The sequence below is a fragment of the Rissa tridactyla genome, chromosome 1 (genome assembly GCF_028500815.1).
Source record: "Rissa tridactyla isolate bRisTri1 chromosome 1, bRisTri1.patW.cur.20221130, whole genome shotgun sequence".
Lineage (NCBI taxonomy): Eukaryota > Metazoa > Chordata > Aves > Charadriiformes > Laridae > Rissa > Rissa tridactyla.
The window spans coordinates 142,259,883-142,282,047 of NC_071466.1; the positions used below are offsets into that span (position 1 = coordinate 142,259,883).

Sequence of the window (22,165 nt, forward strand, 5' to 3'; positions counted from 1 at the left end):
TCAACATTGTAAGTGGTTGAGTGCTCTGGAGGGAAGGGGAGTAGGCAACCGTTGATAGGTTGAACACAGGGGAAGGCAGAGGAGCAAGGTGGGTCTGCGGTACTTGCCATTGCGCAGGAATCCTGTTGCCCTCTCCTTGATCTCAGGGGTCAGCTGCCTCGTCTTCTCCAAGTACTGCAGCACATAGACAATTGGGGCAAACAGCACCATGTTCTGCTCCCCACAGCCGTGGGGCATCTGCACCAGGTGGTCCAGGTTCTGTAGTGCCGTCCCCATGAGGTCACCTGGAACAGAGCACAGGCACCCTTACCACCTCCTGGGCAGGAGGTTTGGGGATTCACCTCCTCCTACCTGTGACCAGCTCCCAGCAGTGTGCCAGGCAAGGTAGCTCCAGCACAGCAGCGGGAGGGCACCTCTGTCCCGCAAGCTTATCAGTCCCACTGTGCCCTCCATACAGGCTGTACACATTCCCATCCTGGCAGGCGAAGCCTGTAAACGGAACACCCTCTCCCTTGCTGAGTGTTTTACTTACCTGGAACCAGGAAGTGCAGCCATGCGCATGGGAAGAACAAGGCAGCAGAGCCCCAGAAATTTCGGAAAGGGTATGGGGGATTCTGAGTTAGGGCTTTCCTAGGGCTAAACGCAGAGATATGGGATTTGGAAAGGTATTATCATAACTGAATTCCTTACCGGTGACCGAGACGGAGGCTCTGACCGAACCTTCAACCACATTTGGAGGCAACATCAGAGACACAGACTCCTGTGCTGGATTCCCTGACACCAGCAGGGTAAGATGTGCAAGGAGGACAAAAAGAAAGAGATTCTGATGAAAACAGCCTTCAAAATCCCCAGGAACTGTTCGAGACTGTTCTGTGCTAACATCCCATTTTCCTGTCACAGAGGTTGCAGATCCCTTCAAAAACCCTGTCTCATTCCACCCTCAGCTCCTTCCATCCCCCTCATCACGACTGCGCTATTCTAACAGCCTTTCTTCTAAAGAGGTTGACAGGATCTTGTCCTGGAAGTCACCTGCTTTTCTCTACATAGGTTACTCCATCTCATTTCATTTCAGATTTCAGTTGCGGGCATGTCTTCTCAATGGGCCTCATGCTCTCAAAATTTGCTAATGGCCCCATCATATACCATAAAATTCAAGATCGGAGCAGCAATCTTGAGTCATAACCTCCAGCTTCACCCTGTTCTGTAGTCTAGTTTTATTACCACAGGTGAAAAAGGCCTCAAGCTGTCACATTAGTATCAGGGATGTTGATGCTAAAAGATTGGACCTCCCCACATCCTTACCCAGGGGAGGCTCTAGCTGGCACCACAATCACAATATGCTTCTGTAGCTTGGTCATGTTCACAGAGCAAATATTTCAACAAGTGGAAAGACGCAGGAGGTGGTTAGGCAGGAAGGGGCAGATGAGCAGGATGAAGGAAGAAAACAGTATCTCTACCTTTTTTGGGACACAGGATGGAGCTGTGAGCCTTTTCTACCAACACTCCCTCTGGCTGTGGAAGCACATAAAAGTAGCATTATAATGAGCACACAGGAGACAAACAGGATTACAAGCGGATTAGAAATAGATATGGACAAAATCCTGGTTCAGGCTGGAGAGTCAGCTGGAGTAACATCATTATCACACAAAAATGTAAATTATTGTCAATCATTTTCATTTCAGATAAGAAAACAACATGCATTTTCAGAATATCATAACTTTTTAATGCCTGTGAAACTGATGCTGTAAGATTCATCAGAGAGCTCAGGAGCGAGGACATAAAAGAGTGTACGTATTTAAAGTTTTCCATGGTATGAAGTGGAGGATATCCCTCTACATTCCACATCCATCAGCCCTCACAGCTGGGCCCAGCTCAGGCCCTGATATTCTGGTTACACATCTTGAATAGCAAGGGGTAACTCCCAAAATTAACCTGCACAAGATCTGGGAATGGCACAAAGCCCACTTTTATTCCTGTGTAACAAAAGAGCTTGTCTGACCCGGACTAGGAGGAGTTTGGTGATCGTGTCTTTCTGTCCTTGGTTTGGAACAAATGGTATCTCTTTGTCACAGAGCTCTTGGGTGGCCACAGCCTCTGTGCTGAGGGTGATGTTCATGAGCCCTGAAAATAACACATATTTAGGTCAGTTAAACATCTTCTATTGTATTAATGGGAAATGCTTCCGGAGAAGTCACCTGTTGACAACAAAAAATTGGATCAGAGCTCTATATGATTCTGTATCTCCGAGCATGAATTCAATAGCAATCATGACCTCAATAATGAATGCAAATGAGCACCCTCTGGTTAACAGGGTAAACAACGTCTCACTCCATGTCAGCTCCTATAAAACATCCCCACCTTGGTCCCACCCTTTCCCAATTCCACCACAGCACCTCCCTGTCCTTCTCACCCAGTTGCTCAGCTGTGACACTCCACTGAAAGGTCCTGGCTTCACTGGCACATAAGCAGCTGCTGTAGACACAGCCATCACATGGCTTCAGCTGGAAGTGTGCAAACTCCTCCAGGGTCACTTGGATCTGAAGGGGCAGCAGGGATGGCAGACGGTAACAAGATAAACATCACGGGCCATAGATTTCAGCCATCTCCTACCTACCCATACCCTGCTTTTCCTGCAGAGCCTATCAGGGCTCACCTACCTTCATGCATCGCTGCAGGTAGTTGAAGACTGTGGCCTTCAAGATGAAGGTCTCACCCTGAATCACAGAAGATGGCAGTGTGAGCTCCACAAGAAAGGGCTTGAAAACAAGCAGACTGGAGGCTGGAGCAAGTCCAAAGCCATTACGTCCTGTGCAGAACATCTCTGCTTTCCACTCTGTGATGGTGTTAGGCACAGTGACAGTGACATTCTTGTTTCCACTGGGACTGCGGAGAAGTAGACAGCAACAGATGCATTTAACTGAATCTTGCTGTACGCAGCACCAGGTGACCTGGTCTGCGCCATTCTCTCCAGTGCACCACATCCTCTAACCTCAGTCTAACCCCTAACCTCTGCTGAACATGTAGCCCTTGTAGGGTTACGAGTAGGTCCTTGCAGAAGTAGGGACCCCTGCCTCAGATGCTTATATCAACAGAACATTTTTGACAGCAGGTTACACGCTTGCAAGATGCCATCAATCACACTCGGTGCTTTTCTCAGACAGCGCTTGCCCTTTGCACAGCTAAAAATGCTTTACAGATGTCAGCAGTTTTATTCGTCTTGGTCTGGGGCTGGAGAACCAGGCACCAGAAGAGCAACAAGACTGGCTCAACATCAGTAGGACTTAGCAGGAGACAGATCCAGCCATTCACCTTCCTGTGAGACACTGACAGCTTAAAGTCCAACAAGAAGACAGGGCAGAGACTTGGCTTGTGCCCACATCCCAACTTCTGAGAGCAGCAGACTGTGGCTGCTACAAAACAGCCCTAGCTAAAGCTAATAATATTATTTAACTCCAATAATTGGAGACATTCACTTTTGGCAGGCACATGCAGGAAGGCAACGCAACATAGAGACTTTTGGTTGCACAGATCAGGCTGGTGGACAAATCACACAGGAGATATCTGCTGCTAGGGAGTGAAGAGATGGATGTAGCTGGAAGGATGGTGGAGGTGGGAGAGGGCAGACATGGGGGCCTCTGGCCTGAGCAGACTCCAGTCTCCAGACACCAGACAAGAAATTCTTGAAGTCACAGATGAAAAAATCTCCAAAAGCTCCCTCAGCAGACCCTGTGTATTCACTGAGCCTCTCTCACATGACACAGTTCCCAGTCCTGTGAAGGACTTCTGTGGAAATCAGTCTCCCCTGCACCCCGGGATACATCCTGTGAGCACAGTTTGTGAAATGCCGGCCCACAGGGCTACCACAAGTAGAGTGCAAGCAGTAAACCAAGCTGGTTTGCTGCACCGCACCTGCTTTCCTATCTTCCCATGCCAGCCACCTCCCATAGATGGACAATGCTTCTGTATGATCACCTGGTACTGGAAAATGCATTTGATGCAGACATCAGCTCTGAGGAGAAACGGCCTGACAGGTATGAGCCCCATGACATACGTCCTTAGATATCTTCCTCAGCAGCTTATGACCTAAATCCAGCTGTATCTGCTGCCATTCCCAGTCACGCTAAGCCACCCAGACTAGACCCACACTGCTCGCTTTACTCACCCCACAGAATACAAATCCCATATCCAGGTTTTGGGGAAATGCTTGTGTACTTTCTCTTCATCTGAAGATACAGGTGAAAACATAGTGGGCTGATAGGTAGATGTTGTCAGATGCTCTGCTGGAAATAACAAAGACCCTGTCACCACAGGGTCCTCAGGCCCTGGTTTAAAGCAGAGGGGCTCCAGCCCAGCTCAGGCTGCAGGTCATCAAGTGAGCTCTTGGGAAGCATGGCACTGGAACACAAGGTGCTATCCCAAATTTTAAATTCTCCTGCCTCATTTCAAACAATAGAGGTGCTGTGGGCCTTACTTGCATTTGTAGGCAGTAGGAAGGGCAACTATTCCCTCACCTCAAAGATAAGACTTGGGACCCAGGCAGCTCACTAACATTTCAGAGCCAGAAGCCATGAGCCCCAGGCAGCCTTACAATAGCACAACAGGTTTAGAGCCAAGGAACACTCTCGCTCCTCCATTTGTAATTACAGCAAGTACCGCCTCTTAGCTCAAACCCAGGATTGCTTTCACCTGAAAGACTGAGCATCCCATGTAAGAAGAAAGAGTTGACAAATGCTTACTGTTATATGCTATTTGGGGCTGGGCAAACATCAACATGGGCCTGGAAGTAAACATTGCTGTTTCCTGCAGCATAGTTGTCGATGGAGTGGTTGGACACGCTGTGGGTTTCCTGATATTGGTGTTGGACATAATTTTCAACCCCATTTCCTGTAAGAAAGAAAAAGAATTAATGCACCAGAAGCTTCTCCTCTCCTCTCTGCTCTCTACCCTGTGCCTTCTTGTCCCCTCATGCAGTGGGGACTTGGCTGTCCTCTGGCTTGGCAAAGTATTCTCGTGCTTCATTTTAAGAGGAAATTATTCAGATCTTCAACAATGGGCAAACAAGGTCTTCTGAGCTGATTCATCTGGCCTGAGTCAGCCAAATTTATTCTTTTTCAAACACATTGTCATTTAGGTACTGTACCTTCTCAACCTGCAGAGTCCAATTGCTCATGCTACGGAGATTAAACAAACTATGCGAAATCAAATTAAAGTAACCAATCATCCTTGGCATGCTGGATCACACAACCAAAGCACCGTAACCACACAAAAATTTCTTCTCGGTCAACAATTTCAAGTCACTTACTCAAATAACAAATGAGTTACAAGGGCCTAAACTGGACCTGTTCCCTGTACTGTCTGTAGTGGCCTCCCTAGGATATTGGTAAAGTCAGGGGGCCACACTTCCCTCAATTCATGAATTATCCCAACCCACCAAATCAACCATTTTTACCCTGAATGCTGTAAACACATCAGGCTCATCAGAATTTGGGAACCCGCATGAATGATCATCTTCAGACACTTGGTGAGGATACCTGGAGTTATCAACAGACGGGAACAGCCCATAGATCTGGGAAAGCAAGAAAAAGCAAAAAAAATAAAAAAAAATCAGCAGAAATAAAACTTGGCGTTCCCTTCCTGTCTTACGTCCAAGGCCTGTTTCAATTGCTTCTGGCTACCATGCATGAATGCATGCCAGAAAGCCCAGGCTCACTGTCACTGTTCCCTGGCTCTCCTCTGATGGAGCCAACACGAGCTGCTGAACACGAAGACAGAACAACAGCACCTGATTTACCACCAGCGCACTGAGTGATGTTCAACCTCTTCCTTAATGCATGCCCCTTAACCCTTACTTGTGCCACACTGAGAGCGCTGCTGATCCCTCTGGGCAGTGCTTTGAGTTTCCTGGAAGACTAGCTCTGCACAGATGCAATGGTCTGACTGTCTCCTTCCCTCCCTCTTCCTGTCAGTACAAGGGAATGGAAGAAGTCAGAGCAGGCTCACTCACCAAGGAGCTGCTAAGCTGTTTTCCTGACTTGAGCAAAAGGTCGCTCTGATCCACAGTCCAGACAGCACACGTGGACCCAGGAGATGCCAGCAGGTGGAGACCAACCTCTGAATCAGGAAGGGTCTTGGGCGTTGAGAAGCCCAGCTCCACCTGAATAGGAAGAATGCAAGCAATAGGTGAGTGACATTTCTGCTGCAGGCCACCCTGTCATTTCCTGAACAGGGAAGGGACCTACATGAAGAGAGTTTCCAAGGACTTGCCTTGGATGGAAACCTGTGGAATCTCCCAAAGACCCCCCAGAAGGTATTTAAAAAAACATCACGTTGAGGTTCCAATGGGAAACATGACAAAGGGGAAGCCATCAGTGTGCACAGCTGGAGACATTCCTGAGTCAGAACCCAGCACTGTCTTAAGCCAGCAAACCAGCCAGCCATGATCACACGCCTCCCTGAGCTGTCTTTCAGCTCCTTTTGGAGCCCCAGACCAAAAATAAGCCTAGTTCTTATTTCCAGGCTCTTTGTGGGGTTGGTCTCAGTTTCCTGTTCCTGCTCTAATCTGACTGTCTGTGGCAGATAAAAAGCTGTGGAGCAGGGGTAATGCCAGTCCTCAAAAGTTCATCTCTTGGAGTGCAAGACACAGCCAAAAAAGCAGATTCGCATGAATGTCACAATGATCACAAGAGCTCAGCCTTTTCTGGATGGCCAGTAAAATCCACTATTTCCATCAGCCACTTTAAGGTGTCTTCTCAACACTACATACTAACAAGTCGAAGTGTCTGCTGCGGCAGCAGAGCAGCCTTGCGCTCTCTTGGGAATCGCACTAATGACCTGTGCTGGGCTGTGATCCTACAGGGTTGCAGTTGCTATAAAAGCCTATGGAGATAGATACCCATTTTCTGCCTTTCCCAAACATTGCAGCAGCCCCAACAATGCTCAGCACATACTTGCTCCCCACACCACACCACACTTCACCATTCATATACTGCAGTTCACACGACAGCATCCCACACAGCATCAGCCATACGTGGCTACGCATATTATGTATTCCTCAGTCTTTCATTGCAGCAGATGCATACACTCTCACACATTTAGTCATGGCCTCAGGCACAAATCCCACCTTATTTCTGAAGCACATGGAGACACTGAAGATGGCAGAATCGGCGATGATTTTTCCATTAGGGAAGATAACATAAACAACAAGTCTTGGAGCTGGGGCATAGATTGAACTGAAGTTAAGAGGGATGGAGAAGCCGCCTTTCATCACTAGATGGAGGAGAGAGGGAAGAAGAGAAAGTAGATTTGCTATCAGAAATGGACTCTGATCAGCTTTTGCCATGCTGCATGTGCCTGCTCCGTTCCTTTCCTCGAGTCTTTCAGGACCAAGGAGATTTCTGGAGGCTACTGAAAGCATCAGCACATCCCTGGATCTGGTATTCGAGACCAGCAAAAGACTCTTCCTGGTTCTGTTCATTGCCTCAAGGAGATGAAACAGCTCTTTGGAGTTCAAGCTTAGCTACACAAAGAGTGAGAGTTTCAGACATCTTTGAAACCTCCCATCACCAAACATCTCCCATCCCATTCCCAACAAAGAGGTGACCTTTGTCCCAAAGTACCTATAATTTAGGTTTAAAAAAAAAAAAAAAAAAGATATGGAGAAGTAGACAACAGTGAGTCAACACCCATCAAATTATAAGCTGTGGCATCCTAACTACTCAAAGATTATTTGTAGACACTATCACGAACTGAAGTAGGAGAGTTTTGATAGAGGGTAAGGCTATAGCTTCATGCCGCTTGCAAGGGCAGCAAAAGAAGACTTGTTTCAAAATGAAGAAAGTGGAGGATGAGCCTACGGGCTGGGAAATGCTGAGTATTGTTCTCTCAGTACCAAGCAGGAGGATAAAGGAAACATGAAAACTGGAAAGGCACGCTGCTCTGATGCAACAGAAAAGTGGAAAATTGCAAAGAGGCGTACGCCACATATCCAAATAAGATGGGAAGCCACAGACCACTTGCTTGCTATCCATGAAACAGGGAAGTACACTTACTTCTTGGCAGCCCAACCCAAACAGTCTTCTGACCTGCATGGACTATCCCTCTTTTCCCTGTGACCTAGGGAAGAATACAGAAAGGGAAGGGAATGCCAGTCACATAGTCCTTGAGATCACTATGCAGATCAAAGTAACCCTGAAATTGGAGATTAAATGGGGGTGGGGGAAGGGATATGAGCTTTACTCACTCTCAGGTAGCAGGGAGAGCTCAGGGGATCAAGACACTTGGGGAGGACAGGTAAGGCCAATACCTGCCCTGCACCTGTGCAAAGCCCAAAAGAAAGGTGCTGCCTTTCTTGCTATTACTGTAGCCCCAGAATCAAAACCAGGATCCAGCCCCACGATGGCTGGATGAGCTACCTGTCCTGGGCTGAGCCAAATCTATCAAATACCAGCCTTCTGGTGTTTGATCTGCAGGAGATGCTGAATTTGTACCTTGAGCCATCACCCAGTAGCACTTCCCCAGAAACTCACAAAGTAGGAGAAAATGACACGTTTGGGCCCATGTTCCAGGTCCTCCTGGTAAATTCTGAAGTCCACCTGGACAGCCTGCTTTTTACCACAGGGCATCATTTCCGGCACGCGGACAATAGAGAGAAAACTCCTGCTGGTGCTGTAGAATGGACGTATGGAATGAGAGGCTCGCTGGTAACTCAAATCAACTGTCCCAGGCTCTTCATCCAAATTTTGATGCAGGACACTTGCCTGGTGAGACAAAAAAACCCACTGCAGTTAATTTCTCTAGTTAAGCAAGTCAGCTGCAAATCACCCTAGCTGCAGCTTGGTAAGAAGCTCAGATGGGGTCTGAGCAATACCATAGCACAGGTTTCTGTGTGGAGAGTTCATGGAGAACGCAACTGGAATCCGGAGAGTAAGCTCTCAGAGGGAGCCAACATCCAGAATACGGTGAGGTGTTTGGGGTTTGAATTACTGTCCTTCAAGAAGGAAGAGGGGAGATGTCTGTGGGAACTAAATAGCTCTGAGATGCACGCGTACCCCTGCCAACAAGACAGACCCTTCCTCGCTTACCTCTAGCGAGGCCAAGGTGCTGTTCCAAGCAGTTGTGTTCAGGCTAAATGAAGCTGTCCCAGAGTCCCCAGTGATGTACTTCTGCTTAAATTGCTGCTCACCACAGCTTAGCACGAGGATGACTTCTTTGTGCTTCAGTGCCTTGCCTTGGTAGTCGATGACTTTAATCTGAGAACATTGTGGTGAGCAAGAGAAGCACAGAAGGGTCTAATCAGCGGACAGAATCTCCCGCTTCTCCAAGTCAGGAGCAGCATTTCCAAAGACAGCAAGGTCACCCTTCCAGTCACAAACAATATTATCAAAACTGCTACTGGTGAACTCCTGTTGTCACTTGCACTACCGTGTTTGTTCGCCCCCATGCTCTCTACTCCTTTACAGCAGAAGGCCTCCTGGCTGCTGAAATGCCAAGTGTTTGAGTTTGCACCCCACATATGGATCCCCATAGCTGCTGCTACTCAAGGCTTATTTGGCAAATGGCAGTCTTGGGTGTTATTCTCACTTTTGACAATTCAAGAGTTTTGTCTCTGGGAGTCATTCATGCCCTCCCAAGCCCCTGGCTGGAGGTGAGGCGGAAGAGACACTAGGTAACAGTTGCTGTGAAGGCATTGCTCACGCTCTCCCCTCCAAAGGACTGTAACTGGGAATTACCTTCCCCCTGTACATCTCTCCAGTGTGGTAGTAAGAATTCACGTCATCAAACAAGGCCATCCCGACAATCTTGGAGATGAGTAATTTGTGGGAAGCATTGACCTGTATCCCTGAATGAAAGCAGCAAGACAGAAACATAAGGGAGGGAGCAAGGAAGGTGTTCAGCTGCGCACACATTTTATACCAGAGAGATGATTTTCCCAGGGCTCTGGGTATCTTCCAGCCCTTAGAGAGGTCCCTAACCTTCACCATCTGAGACCGCAGGCACTCCGAGTGAGTGTGTCATGCCACAAGGAATTGGTGTCTCTCTCTGTATCTGTGAGGTTAGATGGCAGGCCCCAGCAGGCTCAGAAAGCTCAGAGCCCTTCCTAGCCTGAAAGTCTCCAGTGTTCTTGGTATGAATAGTGCATATCCACATCCTTCTTCCCAGCCACCAGAGATGTTTCCAGAGTTACCTGTACCATCCTCCACCAGCAAGGCCTCTGCAACTATGCTGTCCTGATAGTACCGAAAGTCTCGACTGAAGGAAGACAGACTCACATTTGTGAAGAAGCAACCCATCTCATCTGTCTGAAAGTACAAAGAGAGGAAACAAGGTCTGAGCAAGGCACTTAGGTTAGAAATTACACAAATGGGGCAGAAACAGCAGTTCAAAATCCCTGCTTTCAGGCAGCCTGCCTTTTGACATAGCAGTCCGGGATTTGGAGCAGGCACATGATGTACACCCAGTCACCAGGCACAGTTACGAAGAGGCAGCACCAATAGACGACTGGCCAAGCAGCCAAAACCCCCGAGCAACGTCACTGTTGTTTTGGCTAAAGCCTCCAGCAGCCTTGCCTTACCCTGGGGCTAAGCACAACTGTCTCTGAATATGGCCCAGCTCCTGATAGGCATCTCACCTGGTTGTTGAACTCCACACAGAGATGAGGTTTTAAAGCATTGGGCAGGAAGGAGGCTATCTTCTGACAAAGGCCCACGTGAACCATCCCCTGGACACCTTTCCCATAGGTGTATCTGTTTGGGGAAGCAGGGAAAGGAAGAGAGAGTCACACACAGGGAGGGAACACAGGGCTTGCTTTGCATCGCCCCAGAGACCACTTATTCATGGATATTCACGGTATAGCACAAGAGCGTCAGCCACACAGCAGGCCCAGGAGTCCTGACCCAGTAAGCAGGGTCAGGCTAGGGCACTGCAGTGATGGGAGGCCAAGGGCTCTGTGATATAATTAGTGCTAAACTAATCTATTCTGGAACACCAGAATGTTGTAGGTGCTGACTCAGCATAGAGCTCTGCACTTTATATCAGCATCACCTGCAATAACCCCAGGATATGCTGACGGCATGCATCATCTTATGAGCAGAAGCATGGGTGATTAAGAAAGTGCTTTTCATTAAGAAATCACCTTTACATGAGACTGTTAACCCCAGTGTCGTCCTTGGACTGTAGCTGGGGCAATTCCTTTTTGCCTCTTTCCTCCAGAGCATAACCTGGAAAAGCTTCCCTTCGTTTGCCACGAGTTTGTTCCGCGGGGAGATGAACACCAAATATCTGCCACGTACTGCCCCACAAATGGCTGCTTGCCAAAGGGTAGGTTGTTCCCCCAGATTTTGTGTGTAGAGACTTGTGGTGTGCTTTCAGAAAAAGGTCATTAGAGTACCAGAAGAAAAGTTAACAGGAATTTTTTGTGTTGCATCAGGGTGCAAACAACTGCCATGGAAGATTCTGGCCTCCCGTAACTGAAGGGTAACAAATTTCCCCCGAGCTCCTCATGGTTACCTAGCCATCTTATGCTCAACAGGCCAGAATTTAACACAAGGCCATCCCTCCAAGAAGAATCCTCACCTGCCACATACCCGGAGCGGGAAGGTTTTATCTAGCGCATAAATCTGATTTGGCGCCTCAAAGATCACTGCAAATTTTGGTGGCACTGGAAGGTAAAAAACAGATAACCATAAGCAACACTGGCCAGGGACAGCCTTTCCAGACAATCAACATGAAGATAGACTATGGTGGAATAAGGAAATGCCAGGAAATGAAGAAGAAAGGTGGTAAGAAGGGGAAAGGGAAGATTTCCATTGTTTCTTTAACAGATTTGTCTGTAGTCCCTGGTTGATTGTTCCTTCCCAAACTAAAACCCAAACACGTCCATGTCCTTGCACTTCTGACAGCTATGGAAACTGAGAGAAGACTAGACTCCCAACACAGTTAATTAGGGGATGAAAGAGAAGTGGGATGGCACTGGACTTCATACTCTCTGGAGAAGCCCATCCTAAATGGCCTTGTTTTGGCTGATGCAGAGATCTGCAGGAACCAGCTGTGTCAAAGATCTGGGGCCATGCACAACATTTCCTCCCACACACTGATGCAAGGTCCCAAATTGGTCTCTCTCCTGAGCCTCAGCTCAGACTCTTTTCTATGACGTGCTATTACTTTTCCCATTTGCTCCCAGGATGGTTATCATGGAATAAACACCCAGCTTCCTGATCAAGAGTGTGTGGTCCTCTCTGCAGCTCAGACATATCCCCCACATGTGCATACCATACTCCTCAACGGAGAAGCTGCCGTATGCGTTTGCATTGGTTACATTGATGACATATGTCCCCAGCAGAGGCTCATCACTTAGCTGGAAAGACAGATCTGCAATGCCGTCTTGGGGGACCACATTCAGCCACTGCTCTATCCGGTTGTTCTTAGGATCCTACACCCACAAGAGAGGAAGAAACAGTTGTTCCAGCACCTCACTGATCCACACTCCACAGAGATCAAGCTTCAGGATTTCAGTGCTGCAAACTACCAGGTTCTATATCTAAGGAATGAAATTTGGTATAGGCTAGTTAAGAAATTTTGAAGACAATGTAATGCTCACAGCACCTGAGTCTCCTTCTACACATCTCTCAATTCTGATCTCAAGGAAAGCACCTTCACAGTTCTAATCTTTTTCATAAAGGTCCACATTGATCTGTCTATACTCTTGCAACTCTAGAACAACTCAAATTTATCCTGAAGTAACTGGGAGCATAACCTCAAGAGCAAAAAACAGAAGCCATAGGGAGTATGTTAGCTTAAGAAATCTTGAAGTTCTACCATTCCACTCACAGGTCTGTAAAATCTATCAGGAACTGCATATGAATAGCCCAGTGAAATGGCTGCTACCAAGATTACTGTAACACTAGATTTCAGCATCACTCACCTGGAGAAACAGGGAAATCTGGGGGGGAAAAAGGCAAAAACATTAGAAGACAGAAACACATGCCAGCAACACACACGAGGTACTTCAGATGCAGAGCCTCCTCTTAAGGATATGCAACTAACGACTTGGAAATTTAGAGCACTGACAACAATATAAAGTAAAACAAACGTCAACAAAAAGGAGAAATACTGGGTGGGTCCATTACAGTAAGGTCTGGAGAAAAGGAAAGCAAAAGCCAATCAGGAGGTCACCCAGCAAATGACTTCCCAGCAGAGTATTCCATCAGGAAAACTCACTACCAAAACAGACCTAGCTGTGGCTCAGCTGTAGTCTTAAGGGGGTTATAGAGGTACAAGATCACATAATTTGGAAGGAACCTCTGGAGGTCAAGAGTCCAACACCCTGCTGAAGCATGTCCTCTTAGAGCAGATTGCTCATAGCCTTCTCCAGATGAGTTTTGAACATCTCCAAGGATGAAAATGCCTTCTCTGGGGCACCTGTTTCAGTATCTGATCATTGTTGCAACAAAAAATTTTTTCCTAATGTCTAATCAGAATTTTCCATGTTCTGACTTGTAGGAGCCAGACTGAGCCACCCTCCCCACCACACGTCCAGAAAAACCCAACTTTCAAACTATTCACTCCCCACGTGACACCATCACATCAGGAATCAGTATGTCCTATGCCTGTGCTTGCATGACCATTTTACCGAGACGAGCAAGAGACATGTAAACCTCTGCCGTTTTCCTGAGTTACCAGCTTTTACTTGAGTTACTATTCTCCTCTGGACACTCCTCAGGCCTGGCCCAGGGACAAATGTGGAAAAGTTGCAGCTTTAGCAGATGAGCAAGGTAGAAAGGAAGTAGGATCCATGCATGGAACAGGGCAGCTTTTTCCACAGCCCTTGAGGGATGGCTTACCGAATCATTGAGTGCAATGAAGTCCTCGTCCAGAGTCACAACACGGAATTTCACTGAAGGCAAGGAAATTGGGGAATATATTTATCAGATCTCAGTTCTTCCCTACAGACCCCTACTCTATGTGTTTCTCCAGCTCCTGTCTCCATTCTATACATATTTGTGACAACATCTGACACGGGCATTCCCACATATAACATACCATGGACAATGACTGAAGGAGGCAACTTCAGTCACCACAAGCTGCACATTACAGCCACCGAAAATATCTCATCAGCAAGAGACATCATCTCAAAGCCTTCTGCTAGGGCTGTCTGCAAATTTCAGTCAATCGCAGCCTTTCTATATGGTGTTACCAGCAGACCGAATACAGGCCATGGTTGGTCCCATTTGCATCTCTCACCTGTCTGCCCTGGTTGATAGGAGGGCTTGTCTGTTTGGATGAAGGTGCCACTGCTGGCCTTGCGGATCAGGACCTTTTTCTCCTCCTCGATACTGGCCCCTTCGCCCGTGATGATCAGTTTGACAGTGGCGATCTCCTCTGTGCCATCAGCTGGAGGTGCAACCTGTACAGACAGAGGGGAGAGCATGCAGACCCCAGGTAATCTTCTTGGGGGCCCTGAGCAGGAATTGAAAGTAAAGTGGAAGAACGAACCAGTTCACCTCCACCTGTCCCAGGACATCCCCTCCAATATTTGGATACAGATCACATCCAGATCTCACTCAGTCCTACATGACAGTAGGAGGCCCTGCATGTCACAGAATCTGTCCTTTTACACACTGGCTAAGGAATTTTGCCTCTGGTGACAAGCAGGTGCCTGACACCTCTGGGTCTTCTGACTTAGTCAGAAAGATGGGCAGATGCCAGAAAGGTGGGAGATGGTAGCACAGACTCAAAGGAGAGAGCCTGAGCTGTAGCAGACCCCCAAATGCTAGGTCTTCAGAACTACCCAGCATGTACAAGCAAGAAAGCCAGATTAGAAAAGACAACCAAACGGTCTTCCCAGCTCCAGGAGCCAAAGACCCCAGCAGCCTCAGCAAAGAATATACTGCATAATAGAAGGATACCATTTAGGTATGTCTGCCTTATCCTACGTCTTTGTTAAATTCTCACCAACAATGAATCAGCTCTAAGATGCTGTTTTAAAATAACAAGCACATCCATTTCCATCCAACTGCTCTCCGGTAGCTCCTAAGAGCTGAGCTGCTGCCTGACTTCGGGTCCTACAGAAACTGTATTATGTCATGCAAACAACCATTTCCCCAAGCTTTAGCTATGCAGCTGCAGAAGTCCTTCAGAGAAGAGCTAAAGCTGCTTCACCTGGTCTGGGATGGAAGAGAAGGAAACAGGTGGGTTATTCTTACGTATCCAGAAGTGTGGTAGATTATAACAAATGTAAGTTCAATTTAAAAATTAGATTCAGAAAGGGAATTCAGTTCTGATCAACAGATACTGCGCTGGGCTACATATCCCTAGGCACCACCCACTCCTCTTCCTAGCAGGCACACTCCAAGGCAAAGTAGACCCTGACCGCGTCATCCCTGGTTAGGGAGTAACACAAGGGATTTACAGTTCCTGAAGGAAAAATCAGTGATAGCATTTGCCTAGTGTGGCTCACCCAGAACTTAGTGCACATGAAAGTCTTCTCCTTCTGGATGGTTTCTTGCACTAAAAGCTCACGTCCTGCAGAGCGCTCTAGGACCAGATTCACTTGGAGTTTTGTTTCATAACAGGTGATATGGAGGCAGGCAACTTGGGTGGATGGGTAGCGGAGATCTGCAGGGATAACCACCAGGTAATGTCTGGGGTAGAGGAAAGAAGACATCAGAGCTGGCATCAGGTTGAGGGCTCAGAAATGCAAAAGTGCTTCCCTGCAGTGGCCCACTACTGGAGAATTCCTCAACAATGTGCCACGGCTGCAGCCAATATTCAAAAGCAACAGTGAACCCAGCAAAGTGATTGCTTCACTGATAACCTGAGAAATAGAATCTGCTTGATTATCTTAAGTACAGCCCTATAATCTATTTCAAACCCTTTACTCCGGTTGTCTTCTGAACTCCCCAAACCCATCCCTTGCAATCTTCAGAAGTGGCCTCATAACCTTGCAGTCTAGACACCAGTGATTTGATCTGGCATGGCAACTGGAGAAGCAAACATCCTTGGGCCTAAGATCCGACTTGGAAGCCCACCAAAAGTGTAGCTTGTATTTTAACTCACAGAAGTTGATCTAATGCATGATAGGCCACGTAAATGACTCGGCTACCCTCTGGGGTGGTCTGATACAGCAGGAAGCAGGAGAGCTGATGGCATGGAATGTGGTCCATCTACCCAGACTGATGCCTTCATGAAAGAGACCTAAAAAGAAGTTCAGCATCACTCACAGTTGGTGAAAAGCAGCTGCAATGTGGAACAGAAGGCTCAGGAGGACAGCTATCCTCATCTTGGGGGCTCTTGCTGCCCAATCTCCAATGGCCCTCTTCCTCTGAAATCACTGAGGCTGTTTTTGGAGGGGTAATTTCTTTCTAGCACCGCCTAAATGAAGAGGTGGTATGCAGGGAGGAGCCAGCCTCTCCCCACCTCTTCCTCTCTACTAAGATTATACACATGCAGCAGTAGGGATGGGCCTATGGTGCCAAGTGCTCCTTAGCCAATAGCAGCTGCTTTGGCTGCCATCCACCAGTTCAGAACATCCCCTCCTGCTGCCATGGAGATATCTGACCAGATGGACTTTTCATGGAGGGGAAAAAAAAAAAAAACAACAAAAAAAAACCCCAAAAAAACCCCACCAACAACAGAGAGAACTTTGCTGATCAGTGACCCAGGCCAGGTCCTGATCACTTGTCACTTGCGTCTCTTTGTTTCAGCTGGAAATGGATTGCTGCTGTGCAGCCAGCAGCAAGAGCTCACCCCAGCACACAGCAGGCAGTGTTGTCATTCGGGACAGAGGCTCAGTATCCCCATCAGATTATGGGGATGTGGACCTCCTTAGGCTGTCTGGCTTGAGAATGGGAGCAAATCCTGGCATGTGCACAAGGAAGCACTGTAGCAACACTACCACCGCCAGCAACCACTAATGAGCTAATGACTTTGCCTTTTCCTTCCCCGTATACAGTGAGGGAAACGGAAATATATGGAAATAATGGCCCACAGAAGTCTCCACCAGCTCACTGCAACACCCTTTAGCAATAGCACCATTTGCAAGAAGGGGGTCTCAGGAACTAATTCCTGTTCCTCGTTGTTCATGTCTGTGTCTGAAAGGTCTACAGTAGATACAGCCTTTTTGCTCTGTTTTTGAACCTGAGGCTCAGGTTAAAACTCACAAATTAAACGTGTGGGACCTCTTCTAGCACTGATGACAACCTGTACAGAAGGGTGGACAATTGTGCTGTTTAATCAGCCTGGCCTCCAGAAAAGCGTGGTTATCACGTAAACTGCCTGTCATGAGCGATACATGGATTGCATTAAACTCAAATTACATCTGAGACTTGTGTGAGACAGCATTAGTTAGCCCAGGCTGAAATGTACCAGAGACTGTCCTAATAATACAAACCGCTATGGTTCTGTGTCCAGAAATATTTCCCAGCACTCTTTAACAGTGCTGACGCAGCCTAAGCTTTCCATATCTGGGTCCCAACACGGTGTTACTCAAGCAGGCAGTTGGGATCTTTCTGTCTGATAAAACCAGGTTCCAGGACGCCTAGAAACTTCCAGCTGACTTGGGATCCCTGTTCCCAAGGCTCTCCGTACTCTTTTTCCATCTAGGGTTGGGAAGACCGATCTCCGTTTTACCTCTATTACCGGGCCACACTTGAACAACCATTCGTCATGGGAGCTTTACACTATGTACGGCAGCTGTTAGCACTAGCATTGCCTTTGCCTTAAGTGAATATTTCACTGCTCAACTGATTGAGATAACTGGCCAGAGGCCAGATATCCCAGCTGTTTCCAGAAATCAGCTTTGAGTTGGTCTAAATCAGTGCTAGGCTCCTAGGCAAGGAAAACTGGACACTTTTAATACTGATGGACACATGCTCCCCCCTTCTTGTCTCTTTGTGAAGGAAGGTCTTGTTACTGAAAATGGTGGGCAAACTTATAAATTTTTACCTAAAACCAGAGATTTTCCTACAGAAAGCACCAGCCAGATCTGTCATAAATCAATAAACTGTAGCCAGAGAGGTCCAGCTGCTGTCAGACTTCTGACAGGAGCTGCAACCACTGGGGCCAGCGCTGGGGAGAGCTCTCTGACCCTGTCCCACCGTGCTCCTCCTACTGTGTTTGCGCAGGTGTGTTCTCTGTTCCTTGCTTGACTTTGGCAAACCTGGCTCTTGGTCACAGGAACATATGTTTGAAGGACCTGCATTGAAAGCAGTGACTGACAAGTGCACAGGTGTCATAGACCTGAACAAAGGCGCTGAAATAGAGAGAACACAGCAGGGATGTGCGCAGTTTCTAGTTTTGCAGTTTCTTTCGCTAAACTGACTCAGAGAAGGCCCTTGTGATAGAACGGCTGAGCCAGGAGACCCATGGGGAGGAAGGGCTCTACCCCTCCCGAAAACACACCATTCAACTGGAGCAAAACGTAATACATACAGACAATGCAAAACCAGATGGATACCTGTTCTCCACAGATAACTTGAATCAAAAATGAAAACGAAGAAGAGGAGGCTTAGTAAAGGTCACACCTGTGATCACGGAAGACATTTTCCATGGTTCAGAGGATGAGGAGCAATGGTACCTTGGAAATCACTCCAGTGTTTTAATATCTTTGAAGAAAACAAAAAGGCAATAGTATCAAGATTCTCTGTGAGAGGAGTATTGGGGAAACACTGATTCCTGCAGAGCACTTTGACTGCAGAGAGAAGTCATCATTTTCTTTAAAGAATCGCATCTGTTAGAAAGCCTGTAGTGCAGAATAATTCATCGAAGGAACTGAATCATTCTTCATTCTCCTCTAGACACTTGTCACGAGCTTGAAACAGGCCTAGGGCCTCCTCCATTGTTGCCTTCTTTCCTTTTCAACCACAAACTTCACGTTCCTAATTTCCAGCTCGCCTCTTACGCACACATACACGTAATCTATACCTCCTGTGTAGCATCTTCGAAGACAACAGGATTTGATATTGTTGTGTTCTGATAGGGAAGTATACTTTTGCATTAAGGATATCTCACAGGGTTGGTAAAAAAACTGAGGCCATGTTTCTGCAACCTGACCAGCATACACAACATTATGGAATTCCTCGACAGAATCTCCCTATAACGCCAAGGTAGAGCACCGCACCCGCTTTCTGTTGCCTTGACAGCGGAATTTGTCCACTGCCTCAAAGCCAAGCAAGGAACTGAGAACACACCTGGACAAACACAGCAGAAGGAGCAGGAACTGACTGGGTCAGAAAGCCTGAAGGCAACATAATGTAAACTCTTCTATGCATCTCTCAATGATTGGATCCTACACCACGATCATTTAAAGAACTGCAAATCTTCTGAAATCTTTGCCCAGAAATCTCATGTAAGCCTTTAGGATGGTAGGTTTGAAATTTGTTAATTGGAATGAGCTTTGGAAAATTATGGAACTATGCCCAAGGGAGTTTGGAAACCTTCACAAGAAGGCTCACAAACCATGAGTGAGCCCCAGATCTGTCTCCAAAGAACAGGTGTGAATCTGAAGCTTTACATACCTTTCATGAAAGGGCACAAATACCTAGCACAGCTTACTTCTAACACACCAAAAATCCACACAACCCACTGAAATAGCATATTGTCTTCTGAACCTTCTTGGCCCAATACCAAAGCTCTGGTTCTTACCTGGTCTCTCCCACTCACCCCACTGAACTGAGAAGGTCTCACCACCACTCCAGGCACAATGAACTCTCTGATTCACAGCATCCTGACTTGTAAATTCAAACCTAGCCATCAAGTATATAAGCACTTATGGAAGTTGAAAAGCTTTTACCAGTCAGTAAACTGGTTCAAGATTTAGAAACTACTAAAGACTTCCAGACCCGAATGCTGTGGCTTAGGGATCACCTCTACTGTTAACAAAGAATCAAAACCCAAACCAGAACTTAGTGGTAGAGTTTGAGATCCTGGATAAAGCAAGTTCCACCAGAATAACTGTGGTGAAGCTTCAACTACATGTAATATATTTGTGGACCTATTTGTCAGATGTTATGTGAGATTCTTAATTTTGGCAAAGCCACTTACTTTCTCAATTAACTTTGCACCCAAGGAGCTCCTCCGTGGTGACAGGACCAAACAAAACTCATTTTGTATGGAAATAGTTCTAGTAAACTGACCTGAGACATTGCAGTAGCTTGGAATAGCTGATCTTTGTGGAATACCTTGAACACTGCTAGATGTGGGCAGGAGGCTACGCTCAAAGTCAGGATATTTCCTAAAAATCTTGTGACTGTGCCTTTTCCATTTAACGTGGGACTGAGCATACAACTGGAGATGAACCATGCAGCAAGTGATAGAGACCTGCCCACAGTTACTGAACAAAGGCATGTGGAAGAAGCTTCATTGTAAAACAGATATTCCCTCTTTTTCCTCTGCTATTGTATTTGGGTAGCCTTCCTTTGCCAAGCTGTAAAGGATAGGACACAGTAAGCACTGGCCAGCTCACAGATGACCAGAGCCATAGCCCCAGGGCACTTGGAGGGAAATGGCTCGCCAGGCAGGGTAGTTCCCTTCCTGGATACTGGCATGCTTAGTCGGAGGGGGACAGTCTCTGTGTAACAAAGCTCTTTTCTCCTCTCTAAGCTTATTATTCCCCCACCCCACAGTTCTGCTGTGGGTATATCTTGTGTTACTGCACATAGAGAAAGTGAAAATGTTTGCTCCCTACAGCAGAGACACCAGCTATTCCATCCCGTGCCCAGACCCAATAAAAGTTTTCCTTCAAATGCTGCATAATTTGAAGGAAGGTGTGGTAGCTATCAAGGGGCCTATCTGCTAAATACCAGGAAGACTTCAGGGACACTAAAGGTCTGTCTCTGTACCCAGTCTGAGGGTGTGTTACACCACACAGTGTTATGGGGCTGAGCTAAGTGGAGTACTCACCCAGCTGTTTAAACAGCTGTAGGGCACCACTACAGCAATTAAGCACATTTGTATTCCATAGGAAGCAATGAGATGATTTACACCATAACATACATTGTTCTGGCTATACGTGCAGAAAGCTAGGCAATGTCTACCTCATGCTGTGGTTCCACCAGCCAGGAATCCAGAGGGTAACACGGCAGTACTGCAGCCAAGCAGGGGATCTCCCAGTTCTTGTGTTTGCAGGCACTCTAACCGGCAGCTGCTTGGAGCCTGTTGGTTCCAGATCACTTGTCTTCTCCTTCTAGAAGAGCCAGAAGTAGAGATGTGGGAGAGATAACAAAGTCCTAAAGAGTTCATCATCAGCCTTCTGCTGAGCTTCCCCTTGCTGTGAAGCCATGGCTCACAGAGTTCCCATCCACAGCATGGGTGCACCAGGGAAGGTTTAGATTGTATATTAGGAAAAAATTCTTCACTGACAAGGTGCTGGAACAGGCTGTCCAGGGAAGTGGCTGAGCCACCATCCCTGGATGTATTTAAAAGACATGGTGCTTAGGGACATGGTTTAGCAGTAGACTTGGCAGTGTTAGGTTTACAGTTGGACTCTATGATCTTAAGGGTCTTTTCCAACCTAAATGATTCTATAGGTCTTTCTTCCAAAGGGTTCCAGAACTTGCTTCTGAAGAGGAGCGAATACACTCACTTCTCATACCCTGCTTGTCACATGGAACAGCAGGATTAGGGTGTTCAGAGAAATACTCATCAAGAGGTAACCCACGTTGCTACTTATTACTCTCTCTCTCTTAGTATGGATACATAAGCAAACACAGGCCTTCGCCAAAGTTTACACCAGCCATGGAGAAAGACTAGTGAGCAAGGGCAGGCCTCCTGGCTGCAACACTGCAGCGTGGGGAAGAGCTGCCCGGCTTCTGCACAGTAGCTTGTCCTGCTGCTTCCCAGCCATCCACTTCACAGCCATTTGGATGATCTTGTCACCTATGAAGATGTACTGCCTGGCTCTCGAGAAGCATTTGGTCACAGAGGCTGTTGGCCTAGGAGAGAGAGTCTGAGACAGAACAGGTTACCAACAGAGCTGACTCTACGTAAGCAGTGACAGAGAGTTTAGGAAGACTTGCTCTTTACTGTACTGAGGAGCAAAAGGCATTTGTTTATTAGAAGTTGCCTTTCCCATGACCCTCTCAAAATCCAGTGGAGGATCCATTGCTGTGTTTGAACAGAAGCTTCCTCTGGTAGCCTGGGTGGGAGAGAAGTAAGAGTGATTTTTTTTTCC

The 22,165-nt window shown here is 47.1% G+C and overlaps 1 protein-coding gene across 1 annotated transcript in view; it reads right to left on the reverse strand.

Annotated features, from left to right (window-relative positions):
• The window catches only part of LOC128902233 (alpha-2-macroglobulin-like protein 1), a 28,133-nt gene extending 7,857 nt beyond the window's left edge, over window positions 1-20,276 (reverse strand). Inside the window, exons 1-23 of the mRNA XM_054184803.1 lie at window positions 20,130-20,276; window positions 14,239-14,401; window positions 13,839-13,891; window positions 12,920-12,937; window positions 12,268-12,427; window positions 11,572-11,656; window positions 10,628-10,742; window positions 10,184-10,298; window positions 9,729-9,838; window positions 9,081-9,248; window positions 8,526-8,756; window positions 8,049-8,112; window positions 7,121-7,266; window positions 6,005-6,154; window positions 5,450-5,566; window positions 4,737-4,884; window positions 4,163-4,280; window positions 2,658-2,883; window positions 2,411-2,537; window positions 2,000-2,121; window positions 1,458-1,512; window positions 691-774; window positions 108-284 (exon numbers count right to left, since the gene is read on the reverse strand). Of these exons, the coding sequence (XP_054040778.1) occupies window positions 108-284; window positions 691-774; window positions 1,458-1,512; window positions 2,000-2,121; window positions 2,411-2,537; window positions 2,658-2,883; window positions 4,163-4,280; window positions 4,737-4,884; window positions 5,450-5,566; window positions 6,005-6,154; window positions 7,121-7,266; window positions 8,049-8,112; window positions 8,526-8,756; window positions 9,081-9,248; window positions 9,729-9,838; window positions 10,184-10,298; window positions 10,628-10,742; window positions 11,572-11,656; window positions 12,268-12,427; window positions 12,920-12,937; window positions 13,839-13,891; window positions 14,239-14,401; window positions 20,130-20,276 (2,899 nt within the window). The remainder of the gene's footprint in view (window positions 1-107; window positions 285-690; window positions 775-1,457; window positions 1,513-1,999; window positions 2,122-2,410; window positions 2,538-2,657; window positions 2,884-4,162; window positions 4,281-4,736; window positions 4,885-5,449; window positions 5,567-6,004; window positions 6,155-7,120; window positions 7,267-8,048; window positions 8,113-8,525; window positions 8,757-9,080; window positions 9,249-9,728; window positions 9,839-10,183; window positions 10,299-10,627; window positions 10,743-11,571; window positions 11,657-12,267; window positions 12,428-12,919; window positions 12,938-13,838; window positions 13,892-14,238; window positions 14,402-20,129) is intronic.
• Window positions 20,277-22,165: the final 1,889 nt, after the last annotated feature.